General features: G+C 42.0%; 1 protein-coding gene across 1 annotated transcript in view; it reads left to right on the forward strand.

Moving 5' to 3' along the window:
* Positions 1 to 18,392, forward strand: part of MET (MET proto-oncogene, receptor tyrosine kinase) — a gene marked incomplete at its 3' end in the record, with an annotated part of 71,671 nt that overhangs the window by 27,334 nt on the left and 25,945 nt on the right. Inside the window, exons 3-9 of the mRNA XM_080635255.1 lie at positions 1,260 to 1,394; positions 2,792 to 2,965; positions 8,749 to 8,909; positions 10,615 to 10,717; positions 10,925 to 11,061; positions 13,698 to 13,862; positions 14,795 to 14,894. Of these exons, the coding sequence (XP_080491381.1) occupies positions 1,260 to 1,394; positions 2,792 to 2,965; positions 8,749 to 8,909; positions 10,615 to 10,717; positions 10,925 to 11,061; positions 13,698 to 13,862; positions 14,795 to 14,894 (975 nt within the window). The remainder of the gene's footprint in view (positions 1 to 1,259; positions 1,395 to 2,791; positions 2,966 to 8,748; positions 8,910 to 10,614; positions 10,718 to 10,924; positions 11,062 to 13,697; positions 13,863 to 14,794; positions 14,895 to 18,392) is intronic.

The following is an 18,392-nucleotide window of genomic DNA, read 5'->3' on the forward strand; positions in this document are numbered from 1 at the left end:
CATACAAGTTATTTCCAGAATGGCTTCAGTCTTTTTAAATAATGAACCCCATTGAATCTCAGCAAATGTTGATTATCTAAAGTCCTTAAGCAAACTACACATGATTCAGCTTTTGAAACATGAACATGATCTTCCCTCATGTAAACAATCCTCTGCCTTTGTTGCCTGATGCTATCACATTTGGGCGCGCATCCTTCTGGATCGCAGGCACAAGCCTATAAAGTCTCACTATCAAATATCCACCCCAATCTGCAGATGCTTTATGCCTCTGCTTAACAGCCATGACTCATCCCATTAAAGTCAACAAAGTTACAGTAGTAAAGTTAAGCGTGTGTTTGCAGGAGTAGGCCCAAATTCTCAGAAGTATTTAGGTAACTCAAGATGCAGAGAGATGACTGGTCGGGGAATTTCATGCTGGTGTGACTAATCTCCCTAAGATCTCCTGAAGCTGAGAGAGAGAGAGAAGGCTGTTGCAAAGGAGCTTCAGGACAACTAAATTAGGCTCCTGTTTTGGAGCATCTTCCAAAGAAGTCTCCAGCTCTACCTATCATTTAAGACGTGCTTTGAGCACTCTGTCCTGGACACCTGGCTCCTGCAGAAATCAGCAGGACTCAGACCTCAAGGTGCCCAGCCACATTTTGCAAGGATCTTGCCTACAGCAACAGCCGCCCCACCAGCTCTGGGAATCAAGCCCCATGTATTTCTGGCTCTGTAGCGCTGCTCACAGTGGTGACCTGTGCCTGCCATAGGTTTGCATTCTAATGGCCCCACGTGCATCAAGACCAGATACGGCTGACACAGGGTAAACTTTACTTTTCAAACTGAAGGACCAAAGTGAAAACAAATGGAAATACCTTTGACTTTTGAAGGCCTGGAGTTTTAAGATTCTTTTAAATAGACCTTGTAGATAAAATTCTTGCTTCCCCAATGCACAGGGCTAAGTGACCCATCTTCATTTTTTAGGGTTGATTTATAAATACCTGAAATTAAAGACTAGAAAACATGCAATGAGTCCTTCATGTTTAAATAAATACAATGTATTTTGAGGATCCTCCAACAGCCACGATTTTGCTGTGTTAAATAAAGTAGATTTTATAGCTCTTTAATCAGATCATGATGGAACATTATGCAAAATATTATGCAATGTGATGTAAAGTAATTTATGCAAGCAGAGAAGGGGTAGGAATGTGAGACCACTGAGCAGCATGCGTTTGTGTCACACACTGCCTGCTGATTTTCCCAATTTCTTTCTTTCTTAGATAGTGGTTTCCCGTTCAGAACCCACAGCTCCACATGTCAGCTTTCAGCTTGACTCCCACCCCATTTCTCCCCAAGTTGTCGTCAAGAATTCATTAGCAGATGATGGCTATACCCTGGTAGTGACTGGGAAAAAGGTGAGTGGTTCATAATCTAACCCTTCTGTGCACTGTGGAAACTTGCCTTCAGAACAGCAACTGTTAGTAAGAGCAACTATTCACGCTGCTGCTTTATGTTCTGCATCCTCCCAGCCTCGCCATTCCCTTGGGAACATTGGAGGGGTAAGTTTCCTCCAAGATTTTTCTCCCCCAATTAAACAAACCGATGGCCTAATATTGAGAAATGTTTAAATAATGTAAGAGCTGTGATATAAACCAACAAAAGCCAGGAAATGCAAATTTTAAGGCTGAAACCCTGTCCATAATTCAAGTGCTTGCAAAGTAAAAACACACAATGGCTTAAGAAAAGAATGGTGCTCACAGTTTCCTGGCTTTTGTTGGTTTGTGTCATAACATCATAACTTTTGAAGGAGGGATGTGTGTGCAAGAGTTACGTGGGTTTGTTTAAAATGGGGAGTCAGTGTTCATAGTAAGGTTTGAAAATGGCTTTAATGTGTAGTCTACAAAGGGTTAATAAAAGATGAAGAGCTGTCATAAATACGCTATTGTCAGAAGTAGATATGCATTGTAGAATAGGTTTAAAACATCAGCAGATAATGTTGCAGATAATCTAAAGCATAATCGTAAGCAATAATTTGACCTCTTGAGTTCTATAAGAATTTACAGAAATACATCAGCCATTAGTAAAGGTGGTTATTAATCATTTATTAGAAATGTATGAGATATTTACGGGAGTAATCTTCAAGAAAATGTCCAAAATAAATTCAAGGAATGGACTGAGGTGTAAAGTATGATGATGTACTTACGTAGTAATTGCTGATTTTAATATTTTGACTAAAAGTAATTGTTATCTATTTAGAATGACTGTTATCGTGAATAGCCTGATATCTTAAATAATATACATTTTAATTCCTATTTTAGGTATAATATAGGGGGGTTTATTGTAGGTGCTAAAAAACAAGTACATGGGCAGTCACATGCTGGAAATGTGTCACAGACGTTAATACAGCCTCGCCAAGGTTGAAATACCCATCATGCCTATTTTTACAAACATATGAACTAAGGCACACTGAGATACACTGTTTTTTTCCAAGAACTAATGCAGAACTGGGAGGAGCACACTGCTATTTTCTTTTTCCATCAGCAAAAAACGCTATCATGCTGTAAACACCAGATGCTGGTAGTAACCGTATATAACAGTAAGATGCCTTCAGGGTTTCTCCCAAGCGAATTTAAAATCATGTCAGTTAAATTACTTATAAGATCCTATAATTACTGAGCTAAAGAGAAGTCGAACCGTGGCTTGCACATCTGAAATATGAGTAGCACCGTGGCACACTGCATAAAAAGAGACTCTCTCTGCCGCTTAGTGTATGTATTTAGAGGATCTGTGCATCATGTCTTTCCATCTACAGGTAACAAAGATCCCGCTGAAGGGGCCAGGCTGCCATCACTTCAGGTCCTGCAGCCAGTGCCTGCTGGCACCTCCCTTCATGGAGTGTGGCTGGTGTGGCCAGCAGTGCCTCCGGTCTGCCGCCTGCGCCGACGGCACCTGGACCCAGGAGACCTGCTTGCCTAAGGTTTATGAGGTAAAACAGGGGATTTCACATATTTAGCTTTGAGGGAAGAATGCGGTCTGTGCTCTGGGGACATTTTCTGTTTATTTCTATGCAGTTATGGTAAATGAAGTGTCTGCTTTCCTTGATTTCCCCCTGGACATAGTGTCCATAATGCCTTTGGCTGGATGCGCATGCTCTTACTGAGTGTGGTGGGCTCAGCTGCTCATGAGAGGAGGGCCAAGAAGATACTCAAAGGGCTGGAGCACCTCTCCTGTGAAGACAGGCAGTGAGAGCTAGAGTTGTTCAGCCTGCAGAAGAGAAGGGTCACGGAGACCTTACAGCAGCTTCCAGTGCCTGAAGGACCTGACATATAAGCTGGAGAGGGGCTTTTTATAAGAGCAAGTAGTGATAGGACAAGGAGGAATGGCTTTAAACTGAAAAAGGGTAGTTTTACATTAGATATATGGAAGAAACTCTACTGTGAGGGTGTTGAGTCACTGAACAGGTTGCCCATAGAAGTTGTGGCAGCACTCAGGGCCAGACTGGACGGGGCTTTGAGTAACCTGATCAGTTGTCCCTGCCCATGGCAGGGGGATTGGAACTAGATGATCTTTAAAGTCCTTTCCAACCCAAACCATTCTATGATTCTGTGGTGGACAGGTCTGTCTGATCATCCTGGCTTGCCACAGGAGAGCCTTGGCCCTGGAAGCACTCACAGGGGGGAAACAACATGGGTCCGAGCCAGCCTGGCAGGGATCTGATGGGAAAGGCCAGTGAAAAAGGAGCACTCTTCCTTTCAGACCCCTGTCAAAGGAAGGCGGTGGGGGCAAGCACTTCCCACCCACAGCTGCCACAGCCTGACCTAACACAGGAGCTCGAGCTCTCCAGCCCTGTTGCTCTTCCATCCCCATGCAGCTCCAGCGCTGGAGGAAAGTGTGGTGTAGGGAAAAGTCCCTCTGTCCCCTACCTCAGCTCTGTGACAGAGCAGTCAATCAAAGCACCACCCTGGGGGAGATGTTTGTTCCTAACTTCCCTCCTTGGTTCCTCAATCCGATGGGGGGAACCCCCAGCCACTGAGGGGGACGAGCCTGTAGCTGCACCCCTGCCTGGGACAGGGGACAGCGGGAGGCTGCTGCCAGCCAGCCAAAGCCCATCCAGGGTGTGCGAGAACACAGCCGCACGGATGAGCTGAGAGCCACGCTGGTGCAATCCTGTTTTAGTTTAGCTATGGTTACTGCAGGATTCATACCAGCCGGCTGTACGTGTAACCGAATCGTCCCGTGTGAAGTGTGACAGAGCTGTGAAGGTGCAGGTTTGTGGGGCACTTAACAGACCAGAAAACTGAGGGAAGGACAAGCATTAAACTTTCTGGTAGCATTTATACCCGTTTGCTTTTGTTAGTGCATTTAACCTACAACATGAAGTTAAAAATTTATTTCCTGTGTGGACATATAGCTTATAAATGGAAAGTTTGACATGCTGAAATCTCAGAGAGAAAGAGAGAGAAAAGGGGTTTTTTTTTTAAGAATCATGTGTTTCTTCCAACCAGGCAGATGATTTTATGTACAACAACTTTTTAATGAGTAGGCAGGCACAACAGCTAAGAATCTAGAAACAAACCTAGAAACACATGTGGATGGGTTGTTTTTTTCTTTTCCGTATTCACCTTTCAGATGTAAAATTTAGGACTAACACAGACAAAATTCAATGAACAGTGAAATGTCACAGAAATCAAACATAAAAGAGATGGAAAGGGGTGTGTGTGTGTTTGCCTTGCCTTCTGTTGCCATTTACCTTTGGGCAAAGGAGATGTAAAAAAGTTGCTAATGCAGAATGTGAATAGTTTACTTTTCCTTTATACAAGAACACCTTTATTTCGAAAGGCTGTATTAGATGAACAAACAGCCCTTTCTGGCCTTAGTTTGAAGGAAACTAATTCAAAGTTCACTGAGAATTAGTCCTGATACATTTTTGAAGACCTCTGCAGGCCCAAGCAACTCACCCATCCTGCACAGCTTGTTTTGTCTGCCCTAGCACTCTAAGCACAAGCAGCATCCCTTAATGTTTTTTTCCTGGAAAAACTTCCCAGCAATGGCTGTATGTTGCTGTGCCTCCTTAAAGATTTCTAAGGCTCCGAACTGCTTATTTTCTGATTTTCAAAGGTGCTGAGCTCATATAGCCCTCTTTAATTTCAATTATGAGTCTGTGCACTCAGCAGTTTTAAGAACCAAGTGCCTGGAGCCTATGCGGAGGTGCCTAGATGGAGAGGTGAGTCCCCAGGGCCACCTCTGCATCCCTATGCAGTCGCTGGGAGGATGAGGACTCATCCAGGGGAGCATACCTTGGATGTGGGGCAGTGGGTGCTCCCCTTCTCCATGTGAGTCAGCCCTGCCAAGTCCAGTCTACCCTTGTAATGAATATGCATCTGTGGCACTGATGGATCTTAAAGTGAATCTTGAATTACAGCATGCCCACATTGGTAGAAGTTGCTTCTAGAAGGCTTGTAAGGGAAAAAATGCAGCTGAGTACTTAAATCCCTTTGGATTGCTAGCTGTTAAGACAGATTTCATGCTCTACTGGACCATGACATTTAACATGATTACTGAAAAAAATATAAAACAGATTATTCATCATCTTCTGATCTGTCTTTAAACCCATATGTATAAAATACGAGAAACAAGCTTGTTTTGTTCCTAACAAACAGAGGATGACCTGCTTTGCATAGTATCTGAAATTCAGTCTGAACATCTCCCTAATATTTTGCAGCTTTCAGAAGGAGAGGTTGCTTGAGATATGTCATACGATTGCTTTAACCTGAGGGGAACAGAGATCTTCTCCAGGGGCCTGGTCCTGTGGACGTCAGCTAGCTAAAGTCTTCAACAAAGTTTTCCCAGGTTATTGCACAGGGTGGTGCACAGTGGAAAAAAATAATTGGGTTTTTATCTCAGGAGTGATGGCAGAGAAGAAATGCAGTTTCCTCCTGTGAAGACCTTTGTCTCTCTGCCCTACTTTAAGCACTTTCTTTGAAGCCATGGGTGGTGGGGAGCAGCCCTGCACTGCAGGGCTCTGCCCAGGCATCGCCCAGCTACCGACAGCACAGCAGGGCTGGTACTGGGACACGGGCTCCCACCCCACACCTTGGCACTGTATCCCCCTCCCATCCATTGCCTCTGCCAACAGCAAGGCGTATTTTATCAGCCTGGGCAAGTGGTGCTAGAGGAGAGGTGGGGGACTCGAGGGATTCTCCTCGAAGATCACTTGTTGCTGGAACAAATTGCAGGCATCTGCCTGCGGCATTCAGGTCACGCTGAAAGGTGAACGGTATGTAAGAAGAAATAAATTGGTCTCCCTTTTGGTTCTTTGTTGTGGTCAAAAACCTGCCATGGTTTGTTGCTGTTTTTAAAGTCAGTCAGTTTAGCTGGCTTTCGTCTGAGACATATCGGGAACATCAGGCCTTCTGCTGCCTGTTTAGGTTGGAGGTTTTGCTGGAAATTTCACATGTGGCCTTGTACATGTGCCTGCCTCTTAATTAAAATGAATGGGCTGATGAAACTTGAATAAATAGATACTTTCTTCCAACCATTTATAAAGTATGTGAGTGGATATTAGCATAATGGCTGTCAACATAAACAAAAGGAAAACACAATGCTTTAATTTTTTCCAGAAGGAAAAAGAAAAGTTAACTGCAGGGACAAGCAGAATGGCAGGCCTTGCAGCAGGACTTGCTCCATGTTATCAGTGGAGTTTCCTTGCTATGGGGAGCTTTTGTGCCCTGAATTCCGTAGCGCTTATAACTGATTCGGGTTTTGCTTACTTTCTGCTACTTCCTGTGCAATATAAGCGCATAGAAGATGGCTATGTATACCTCGGTTCAAAGTCCAGGAGGTTCGCTATTGGTTCAGTATTCATTCCTGCAAACTCCCGAGAACAAGTCTGGGAAATCTCATGTAACTTTCAGAGGTTTCATTGTACAGAACAAATGGAACAAAAATTAAGATATGAATAAAATCACTGAATTTCTGCAGAACTTGCACTTAGAAAACTCTGCTTAGAGGTCTTGCCTTCTAAATTTGCTGGCGGAATGTAGTAAATACTTTTACTCTCCCTCAGTTAAAGCACATGGGCTGCTATCACAAGTCTCTTTTGGCACATGAGATCACTCCAAACCAGTTAAGTGCCTTTGGTTTTTATTCTGTATGGCTTAATGAAGCCTGATTTTAGCGCCCTTATTTTGCTAACTTGTGGATTACATTTCAAACTCTTCAAATGCCACGCGTCAATGCATTATTGTACAAAACATCGAGACATCCTGTACCCCCACAGAGCAATTTCAGTTTCTGCTCGGGTTTTGTTACTCCAAAAATAGATAGTGTGCTGAGATATTAGGCAAAGTGGAAAACTGGGATCTGAAGTCAATCCAGATTTTGAAGAAAAAAACCCAAAGAAATAAGGGAAAGTTAAACTTGGGAATAGCACAGACTCCATGGGGTACTTACTGCTCGCTCTTGGCTGCAGTGCTGTGTGTCAGGGGGCTGTGCAAGCATCACAGCTTTTTTATGGGGTTTGTGCAAAAGTACTGTTCCTGCATAGGTTCCATCTTCTTTGCTTATTGAGAACTGATTCAAAGCTCATTAAAATGGGAGAGATTCCTACTGGCTTCAGTGCATTTTGGATCAGACTCTTTGTCTGGTTTCTAATGGGGGCAGTAAATTTCCCTATATAGAATATATGGTATAATTCTTTTGAAGTATTCTTCAGCTGCCTTTCTATCTACAATAGTTCATTTGTAAGTGTCTTGAAGTATAGCTGCAAGAGGGTTGAAAAGAAATGTGCTGTCTTACTGGATTTCCAGATGAAATAATAGCCAAGTATCTCTCAAACACTTTCTTTTCAGCTTGAAAATTAAGTCGGGTCCTTTGAAAGGCACAGCTGTATTGCATCTTAGGGGAAGAACTAGTATCACTAAAGCATTAAGTCGAAGACATTTAGGCACTATGGCCACAAATATAAGTTCGGTCTTTCATTCTGTGTTGTTTGTCCAGTGGTACTGGTATGTTTGCAAAATTAAGTGGTTAAAAGTCCCCATAAACCCTGAACCAATGTCTTTTTCATTTTTATTTTTTCTAATGGCAGTGCTGACCAGTGCTTTGGCTGAGTTTTGTAAGACTTCTCTAGTGTTCCTACATTTTTCCCACCATTGTTATATTTTACAGGACAATTTACAATATACAAAAAAAAAAAAGCATTTCCTTTGTAGATTGTCTCTGTGTTTCTGAGGGGTAGTTTATTTTTACCTCAGAGTTAGAGGTGACCAAATGTAAAAGATTTAAGGAAAGAACAGCAGAAGTAACGTTAACTTTATCGCAGCCAATGCGATATCGGATTATGGTGTCTTTGAAGCTACTTCACTCTGAACCTGACTTTTGTCAAGCTGACAAAAAATGGTCATTTTGGGGCTCTTTTGTGTTCAGCATTCAGCTTATAAAAAATAAGTACATTGTATGTTTAACATGCCAGAAATAAGATGTGAAAGACAAGAACGGTAGGATTTAAAAGACTATTACAATGCACAGCTTGTCCAGTACCCCTAAACACTATCCTTCAAAGCTTTCTAGTATAGGTTTTGTTATTTATTGCCACTGTCAGGGAAAGCTCATAATGTGACAAATGGAAGGTGAAGAACAATTAAGATGAATGGTAGGACATAGTCTACCAGAAGAAATGCTTTTCTAAAATTATTCCTTTGCACATTCTTTAACTTCATTTGAAGTTCAAGAAAACCTGATTTAACTAACACAATATTTCTTTAACAGATTCTCCCGAGCAGCGCTCCCTTGGAAGGCGGGACAAAACTGACACTGTGTGGATGGGACTTCGGATTCAGCAAAACCAGTAGATTTGAATTAAAAAATACAGTAGTCCATATCGGAGGACAAATTTGTGCGTTGGAAGCAAAATCTAGTAACAAAAACAAGTAAGAAGCCTCAAATAAGAATTTCTTTTTATACAGGTGTTCTTTATGTGGGACGGATTTTCAATATATATTTTCAATATAAACATTCAGCCTATAAGTGTCATCTCTGATCCTGAGATTTCAAACAGGAAACAATCCCTTGGTTTGATAAGCTCCCCAAGAAAAAAAGGGCTCGAAATGGAGATCAGATAAATCTAGTTAATGCTGATAGCTCCTGCAGCAGCTTTTTCTGGTTTGTCTGCAAAATGCTGTTCAACATCTGTGGGAGCTGGCAAGAATGAAACTATTCAAAGGTTTGAAAAGGGGGCAGGTTCCTTTGGCCAGGATCCCACTGGGCTCAGTTATGTCACCTCCGTCTTCCTGATCTGTGAAGCTGCTGGAGAGAAATGTGAGAAGATGCGGGTATTTCGTCATCCAGAGGCTTGTGACCCTCAGTTGTACCACTCCTCCTCCCTCTCAGCAAGAAAGAAAGAAGTATTTGAGACAGCGGGATAATGGCTTAAATTTAAGACAGGGGTTATTCTGGTTGTGAGGTTCAATGAACATCCTCTGTCAGTTCAAAGTGTGTGACTGTCTACTACCAAACCAGTGTACAAATCATGGCACAGCTTCTCGATTTTCATATACATAGCAGCAAAAAGGTCACCCTGCAGAAGTACTGAGCACTTTCCCATCTGCTATTCTGAAGTCTTAATGCAAACAAAATTATTTAAGCAGATTAGCTCGTGTGTTCAGTTCTGGGGCCCCCACTGCAAGAGAGACCTTGAGGTGCTGGAGCAGGTCCAGAGAAGGGTAAGAAAGCTGGTGAAGGGTCTGGAGAGTAAGTCTTATGAAGACCCGCTGAGGGAACTGAAGTTGTTCAATCTGGAGAAGAGAAGGCTCAGGCAGGACCTTATCGCTCTCTACAACTACCTGAAAGGAGGTTGTAGTGAGGTGAGGGTCGGTCTCTTCTCCCAAGTAACAAGTGATAGGACAAGAGGTAATGGCCTCAAGCTGGACCAGGAAAGGTTTAGATTGGATATTAGGAAAAATTTCTCCAGAGAGAAAGTGGTCAGGCATCGGAGCTGCCCAGGGAAGTGGTGGAATCACCATCCCTGGAAGTGTTCACACACCATGTAGATGAGGTCTTTAGGAACATGATTTAGTGGTTGCCTTGGCAGTGCTGAGGTAATGGTTGGACTTGATGACCTTAAGTCTTTTCCAACTTAGTTGATTCTATAATTCTATATATGAGATTTTGTAGATGTAATATAATACATTAACACATGCTGCCACAAAAGCTCAAGTTTGATTTTTGATAATATTTCATTTTATACAACGAACTTGGGTATATGATGCATTTTTTTTCTAATCCTGTTGTCTGCCAAAATTTGGCACGTAAGGAAAATTCCAAAAACCAACTCAGCCATTGAATGGGAGGTATTTGTTTTCTCTAGCGTGCTTTTTTTTTATCCAAAATGCATTTGATACACTAAAATTATTTTCTCTGGCCAAGTATAAACACCACAATGTTTGTATTTAGCATTAAAAAAGACGACCACAGTTCTTTTAGCTGTTATTTCTGAAATGTTCCTGACACACATAGATAGATGATTTGTTTGGTATGGATCCTCCATTGTTATGAGTTTGAAGTGGTTCTATTTTAATACAGAAAATCAAGCCAGAAAAAAAGATGTAATCCAATCTTTTTCCTTGTTTTCCAAAGGTTGGAATGCACAGTTCCCGCTGCAAAAAATCCAAGTTTTAATATATCCAGTAGTGTTTCTGTTGGACATGGCAAAACACTATTCAATACATTTTCATATGTGGTGAGTACTATGATTCAAACTTTGTTGTCAAAATTAGCTTCAATATTAACTGGAAGGAGATTCCTCATGAGTCCAATCCAGTATGGTAATTCTGTATTCCTATTGGCTTTATTATTACTTCATGGAAACACTAGTAAATGTTTTAAGAGTCTTCCTCTTCACATTTTGGAAATAATTTAACACTGTTCTTATTTTTACCCCACCCAGAATCCTGTAATAACAAGTATCTCTCCCACCTATGGCCCCAAATCTGGAGGAACATTGCTTACTATATCTGGAAAATACCTAAACAGTGGAAAAAACAGAAGGATTTTTGTTGGTGAGAAGCTGTGCACCTTGCAAAGGTAATGTACTTACTAAAAAGTGATGCCTGTAATATTGGAATGGCTTGATTAAAATGTATTGGAGTAAGAAAAATGCAAACATGCATTGCTCTCCTCCCCTTGTGTTTCATAATGGACAAATGATACTGCAGTAACCTTCAGTTCTGGATTGCATCCCGAATTCAGGATGTCTGGAAGGTTTCTAGAAGGGACTTGTTTATTCTGTGAAGCCTTCATTAACCTGATTAACAGATGGCATAGAGAAGTAGCAAAGCAGCTTCTAATGGACTAGAAACTGCCCATTTCTCATCATTTTTGTCATCCCAACTTCCATACACTCAGCTCCCTCTTTTGTATTAGCAAGAGCTGCTATTTGTCCAGTGAGCATCCGGTGGGTGTAGGTTACCATTTCCTACTGGTTTGTTCTGTGGAAACCTAACCAGTGTGGGAATAGATCTCACGCAGATGAGCAGCTATTTCTGCACTACTATCAGTGAACAGCTTCCAAACCAGCGTTAGTTTGGGATTTTTCCTGGTATATGTAAAATTGTTTTGAGGATCAAGCCAGAATTTCTTGTGGCTCTGTACTGGATCCTGTAGAAGCTCAGTCAAGAACCTTTGACATGCTCTGTATGGAAATGCCTTCAATCCCAGCTGAATATAAATGCTAAATGCTAAGTACATACTCTCTCCTATGGGCAGAGAAACATTCTGAATTTGGTAGCCATTCTACCATGAAGAAAATCCTGTTTAGTCCTGTTTTCAGTACAGAAGGGTGGCTCCAGAATTGTCACCTCTGTGGCCAAGGGCAGAGTCTGGCTCACTGTGTTGCAGGAGGAGGATGTCCAGCAATTCCTCTAAATTTTGAGTCTCTTCTAATGATTATGGAAAGTCGTAGTGGTGAAACATCACACTTGCAGAGAATGTGGGCAAGCAATAGCCTATTAGTTAACATCAGACTCAGTCAGGAAAGATAAATTTTATTCTTCGTTGCTAAATGATTTATTGTATGCTCTTGATCAAATCAGCTAAGACTGACTAAATCAAGAAAGGGATTTTAGTATTCAAGTCTGATATTTAATCACTAACAAGATCTATCTTCAGCACTTCTGTTCAATGGCTACTTAATAGTTTAGGGTGGCATTTATTGATGTCATCATTTCAGCTGGTCAACTAATGGATAAATATATAAACCTTTAGGGAAAGATTCGTCTGATCCATTTGAGAAATCTGCTGTGGGGGTGAGCTGACAGCCAGCTCAGAGGCAGACATCTGCTTTGGTCAGGTGGACCTCTAGGTATCGAACCATAGTTGGGGCTTATCCAGTCAGCATCCCCAGCACCTCTCTTTCTCACCAGCCTTGGCGACTTCTACACAGGGCTTAGCCAGTTTCTCAGGGCAGGTATTTAGAATCATAGAATAGTTAGGGTTGGAAAGGACCTGAAGATCATCCAGTTCCAACGCCTCTGCCATGGGCAGGGACACCTCACACTAAACCATGCCACGCAAGGCTCTGTCCAAAGTGGTCTTGAACACCACCAGGGATGGAGCATTCACAACTTCCCTGGGCAACCCATTCCAGTGCCTCACCACCCTCACAGTAAAGAACTTCTTCCTTATATCCAGTCTAGGAATTTCTACCTAAACTGGCAGCTTTCCACAGTTCTGAGGGCAGCAAGATCAAGGGTTTATTTTTCCCTTTAAAAGATGGTAAAAAGGTTCCAGATACATATGAACAAGCCGTTGAACCCTACAGCACATGGTAAACCCTACCTTCCTGAAAAGGTCAGAGTGCCAGCAAATGCCCCTTTTTTCTAGTTTGGGGGCAACATCTCACATCCCTGGAGAATGGCCCCACTTGGAGGCCTCCTGGAGGGGCCCAAATCACTGAAACCAGGTGGTAGAGTTACATTTGCTTCTCCAGTCAGTTGTTATCCTTGCTTCTCATGTGCCCTGCTCCCTGCAGCCACTTCATGCGCTTCAAGATTCTTGACCCCTCTGCTGCCCACTCACCCCCTGAGCTCAGTGTAGGAGGAGGATTTCCAGAGCCAAGCATGAGAGAGCCAGGGAAAGGCGAATATCCCAGAGGCCTTGCTGCTGTGCTGAATTCAGCCAGCTCTTCCTGAATTTTCACCTTCTCCTCCCTTCTCCTTGCCCTCTGCCTACCCCTTGGCAGTGCCCCCAGTCAGCAGGTGCCCCCGAAGGCAGGAGATGCTGGTTCATCCTCCTCCAGCACCTTTTCTTGAGGTTTTTAACACAGAGTAAACCGTGTGGATTTGAAAGAGAATGACATTATCCCATGGTTACAGCAGAACAAGTCATTCTCCTTAAACCTGGAGTGCGCTGTTGTTTTCCAGGCTGGAATCTGCCTTTGGAGGATGCAGGGGCTGATGTGTCTGTCACAAGCACTGGGGAAATACCTTCCAGCAGACAAGGTGTTAGTCAATCCAATTAAGATGAATCCTGAGCCTAAGCAGTGTTGCTGTTTCTCCCGCACACCACACTTGTTTGTTGCAGTGTGATCATTCAGTGGAGGTCTCAGTGACGATTTTTACAAGTGCATCCTTAGGTGATGTTGGGGCTCACTGAAGGGCAGTGTTTTAAACCGAGTACATGTTTTACAGTGCTGACAAGCAAGCCCTTTTCTGTCCTTCCAGTGTATCGGCGAGCACTGTGGAGTGCTACACTCCGGCACAACGAATTCCCCAGGAGTATCGTGTGAGGGTAGGAATCGACAAAGCCATTCGAGATGCGAGCGGCCATTTCACATACAGAGAAGACCCCGTTGTTTTAAAAATTCATCCGGCCAAATCTTTTCTTAGGTGAGTAAAAGTTTCTTGCAGAAATAAGAAAAGTGGCGAATGAAAGAATGGCTACACTGCACAGCGATCTATTAAAAGAAATTGCATTTTTATCTCTATCTGCCATGCCAATTGCTTCTATTATGGTGCAGTTGCAGATGGCAGATCATTTCCTCTCAGAGGTGAAGGAGAAGGGGAAAGGGCACCTCTTTTCTTTATGTGATTTAACTCGTAGCTGCTGCCGAGTGTACCTGTGATGTCCTGCTGAGATGCATACGGTACAGCTAACCGTGTCTCCTACACTGCGTCTGGACATCCCACCAATGAGTGAGGAAAATCATTTAATGTGACGAGTTAGCAGGACTCAGGAGAGCAAATGGATTTTAAAACAGTCTAAATCCAGGCCTACATAAATATTATGAATATATATTGTATGGTAGCATATGTGTGTTTTCAAGTGACATATTTATGGTCTCAGTAGCTCTAATCCAAGCCATCTTCCTTTGCCAAAAAAATGTCAGCGGTAAAAAAGACACCTTTTTCAGCACTGCTGAAAGCAATGAGTTATGTAAGTTAGCAAATGCTAAGCACGAGTATACACCCTCCTTTAAAATGTATGCATTTGTTTTACATCCTGCCATGCCACAATTTTAAAAATGATTTTTCTTTTCTTGTATTTGATTAGTTGTTATAGAAAGTGTAAAGTTTGTCTCCCAGAAAAATACTCTTACTGCTAAGAGCCATGTATTTGCATTCACCCCATATATCCCTACTCCTGGCTTTACGCTTACTGCTAAGAGCCATGTATTTGCATTCACCCCATATATCCCTAATTCTGGCTTTATGTTGTCATTTACTCTAAAACATAATTTGTAATTAAGATTATCATAGCAGATGTATCATTATCCTACTCATCTTCTTTTTCCTTTTCCTTTTTTTTTAATCTTCCCTAGTGGTGGAAGTACAATCACAGCTCAGGGAATCAACTTGAACTCAGTGTGCTTTCCTCAGATGGTGATTACTGTACCTAAACTGGGAATGAACTTCTCTGTGGTGAGTCAGTCTTGGAGAAGACAGTCTGTTATCTTGTCATCTTTATGTGGCGAATGGCACAGAATTTGCAGTCAAAAAACCTTGATTTTTGCCTTGGAACTTCAGGGTTTCCACCGACATGTTGGTGTTTTCTGCACAGACTGTTTCCACTGCACAGGCAAAACTCAGCAGCAAATTTGAAGTTAAGCTGGCTATAGAACAACAGTTTCCAAGGAGCCTCTTCCAAAGAAATAAGGTTTTCACAGTATCCGATAACAAGATTTTTATATTGCAGTCTAACAATGTAAATCCAGTGACTAAACACAAACAATGCGATACAGGTATGTCACATTACATGGCAAGTTCAGGTGCTACTGTGATAGGTAGGAAATGTATTTAAATGGTGACTGTGGATATGGGAGGAAAATGGAGCAAGCATCAAAGAAAGAGGAAAAGTAAATACAAAAAAGCAAAAGTAAGTATTATTTTGAAGAATTTCTGATTGCCAAATTACCTACTGGAGCAAATCTTTCCTAACTTACCAAGTTCAGCCACTGAGTTTTAAGAGATGTTAAGGCTTTTGCAGTTGGGTACCTCTGCATGAACAGAACGTCAGGGGTCTGAGTCTTCCTTTGTTACCCGCATTGATAATACAGTGTCTAAACCTTAAGTGTTCGGATATGACCATATGATCTACTTTAATTTTTATAAGGCAACGATGACATTTATTGGCTAGTTGTACTGAAACTGCTTCCTGTAGGCTTTTGCTTACACATTTGTCTTGCATCTCCAACATTTTCTTATCCTGTAATGCCTGTTTAGCCTAACTGGAGCTAAATTGACCTACACTCTTTATAACATGCTACGTGACTGCTTATATTCCTGGCTTATTTCTAATGATTATCATACACTGTTTCCTGTATTGAATTCTAAGTATTAGACCTAGGTTTGCTCAAAGCATTTTAAATGGTATGTCTGCAAATTTGCAGTCTTTTATAGCTTCAAGGTCATAATACTCTTCATGATCCTAATTTGTATAATACTATGAGTGTCAGGACCTGAATTTCAGCTGGATGTAATAGTGGCTTATAACTTAATGGGTTCAGATTTTAATCTGAAAATCAGTGCCCCTGCAATAAAACACGGTGTTCAATGTTATTGAAAAGACGCTTTACCCACGAGTCAGAAAACAAAACATTCCAGTGAAATCAACCAAACTCAAAATTTATTAGGTTTTAAGTAATGTGGGCAGGATTAGTACAAGAGATCAAGTACATTCTAAGTACAAGAGATGTCCAAATGAAAGATCATTGCTGAAACTGGCTCTTTGGATTTTGTTTTATATGGATTTGAGCAGACTTTCATTTGAAGTAAAGATCATTCAACTTTTTCTGTTTTTCTGTGAGACTATGTAATGCTGCTTCTTTTCAGGCCCTGGTTCTGCATACCTTGCTTATCAGATACTTGGGACTTCTCAGAATTTGAAAGTATTGGAAGTTTTAAAGAACTAAATTTCACTATGTAAAAGTGACTCGCATCTCCAGGCAATGAACACTCTAAAGTATATTCTCCTCCCCAAGTATTCAGGAGCAACCTTTACTTTTAGCAGCGGTTTGCTGCCATCCTGCCTTTTAATCTGCTGTTGAAAAAACAAGTGGACATAGACAGTTAGAATTATCTCCCTTATTCCTTTTCTTTTTATGCCTTGCAGTGTGCATGATATTTGCAGACACACAAGAAGAGGCAGGTCTGACCCCCTTTTCTATAAGGGTATCTGTCCCCCACCACTGCTGATCTCTAAGAATCTGCCCCAGTGTAAAAGCAGCTGTACACAAACTCATTCTCCCTGCACAAAGGGTGGAATATCTGATCTGGAGTGTTTTATACTTTGACATTGCCAAGCAATATATTTTGCTCTATTGAAATTAAAGGCTTCTGGCGCTCAGTGGCTTTCCCTACCTCTGTGACAGCCCAGCTCTGCTTGCCATTTGTTGTGCCATTAGTCTTTGCCTCAAGCTTATTTCTCAAGGAAGGATATTAATTCTGAGGAAGAGGGGAAAATTTATAAGTGGCAAAACAAGATTGCACTGTGTAGCTGAGAAAATTGCTGGTGGAGGATGCCTATGGCTGCAGCCTGCCCCATCCTGCACTGGAGATTCTGGGCTCTATGCATAAGTGAGATGCCAAAAAAACAAACTTTCATCCAGTCAAAACAAGAATCAACAATGATGAGGAACTGTTTCCTGCAGGGATCCAGAGCACTGCAATGACCAGCTATCCCATTTATAAAGGAGAAAACAGGTGTGGTCCTGAATAGAACAAACCCAGACAAACAGTACAATATAAACCAGATGATCAAGAAGTCCTATAGCTGAGGTTATTTATCTTTTTGTTTCCTTAGCTGGGGAGAGGACAGCTAACTGAGTCATTTTTTTTAATGGTCATTTAAGCCATTTTTCTTTTCAGTTTTCTCTCACCAGCCTCCTCCAAGAAGCTGCTTTTGTCAGCATTCAGAAACTCTGGCTCTTGGGAAAAACAAAGCCAGCCCTGAAACACATCCCAAAGCATCAAAGGAAAGTACAGCTGGGAGGGACCACAAAGACCTAGCCTGGCCCCACTTCCCTGCGGCAGGAGCAAATGTATGCAGACCACTGCCTGACAGATATTTGTTTAGGTTGTTAATAAAGCTCCTTGTGAAAGAAATTTCACAACCTTGCTTAAACAAGCTTTGGAGAGCTGCTTTACCTGCTTACCTAGTGGTTTGGAAAGACTCCTTTCTAATAATTAACCCAAATCCTGGCTGCTAATTAACTATCTTCTAGTTTAACCCTCAGTGGACACAGACAACAGATTACCAGTCTCTCCTGCTAATTTTTCATATTTGCACTACATTATGATTCAGCCTTTCTCTTCTCCAGTTAAAACAAACCAAACCACTCCAAATTCTCCTGCTAAGTGTTGTTTCCTAGGGCTCTCCTCATTTTTCCCACCCTCTCCGAGGCCTTCTCCCATTTGCCTAAAACTGGTGGTGCCCAATTTAAAAGAGGTCTCACCTTTTCCTGCAAGTTACCTGTCCCTCAGGCTTAATTGTAGCCTAGAGTCACAGTGTGCGCGCAGGGTCACTTTTGTAAGCAGCAGGAGCTGTTGGGGATGCTCTGCATCCCAAAGCCTCAGGGAGCAGAGCCAGCTGATGTGCCCTGGGGCGTTTGCTCTTCTCTGCCTGTTTCCATCCCAGTGGAAGAAATGAGTGGTTCAACTGGTAAAAGAGCTTTTCTGGAACAACATACTGTAAGAAATGCAGTTTCACTGAGACTGAAAGGTCTTGGGGGCAATACGCCAGGCCCCTATAGGAGAAACATTTAAGTTGAGCATTTCAGCTTTCATGTTTGAAGTTCAGTGTTTCTGAAACTTTTTTCTTCCATAAGGCAAAAATGCCTTCTTTCAGCTTTATCATTTTCATTTCATATTTATTTAAATTTCCTTAAAATTGTTCAATACTGTGTTCACACTACTCGTGTT

Source organism: Psittacula echo (genome assembly GCF_963264785.1).
Source record: "Psittacula echo genome assembly, chromosome: 1".
Lineage (NCBI taxonomy): Eukaryota > Metazoa > Chordata > Aves > Psittaciformes > Psittacidae > Psittacula > Psittacula echo.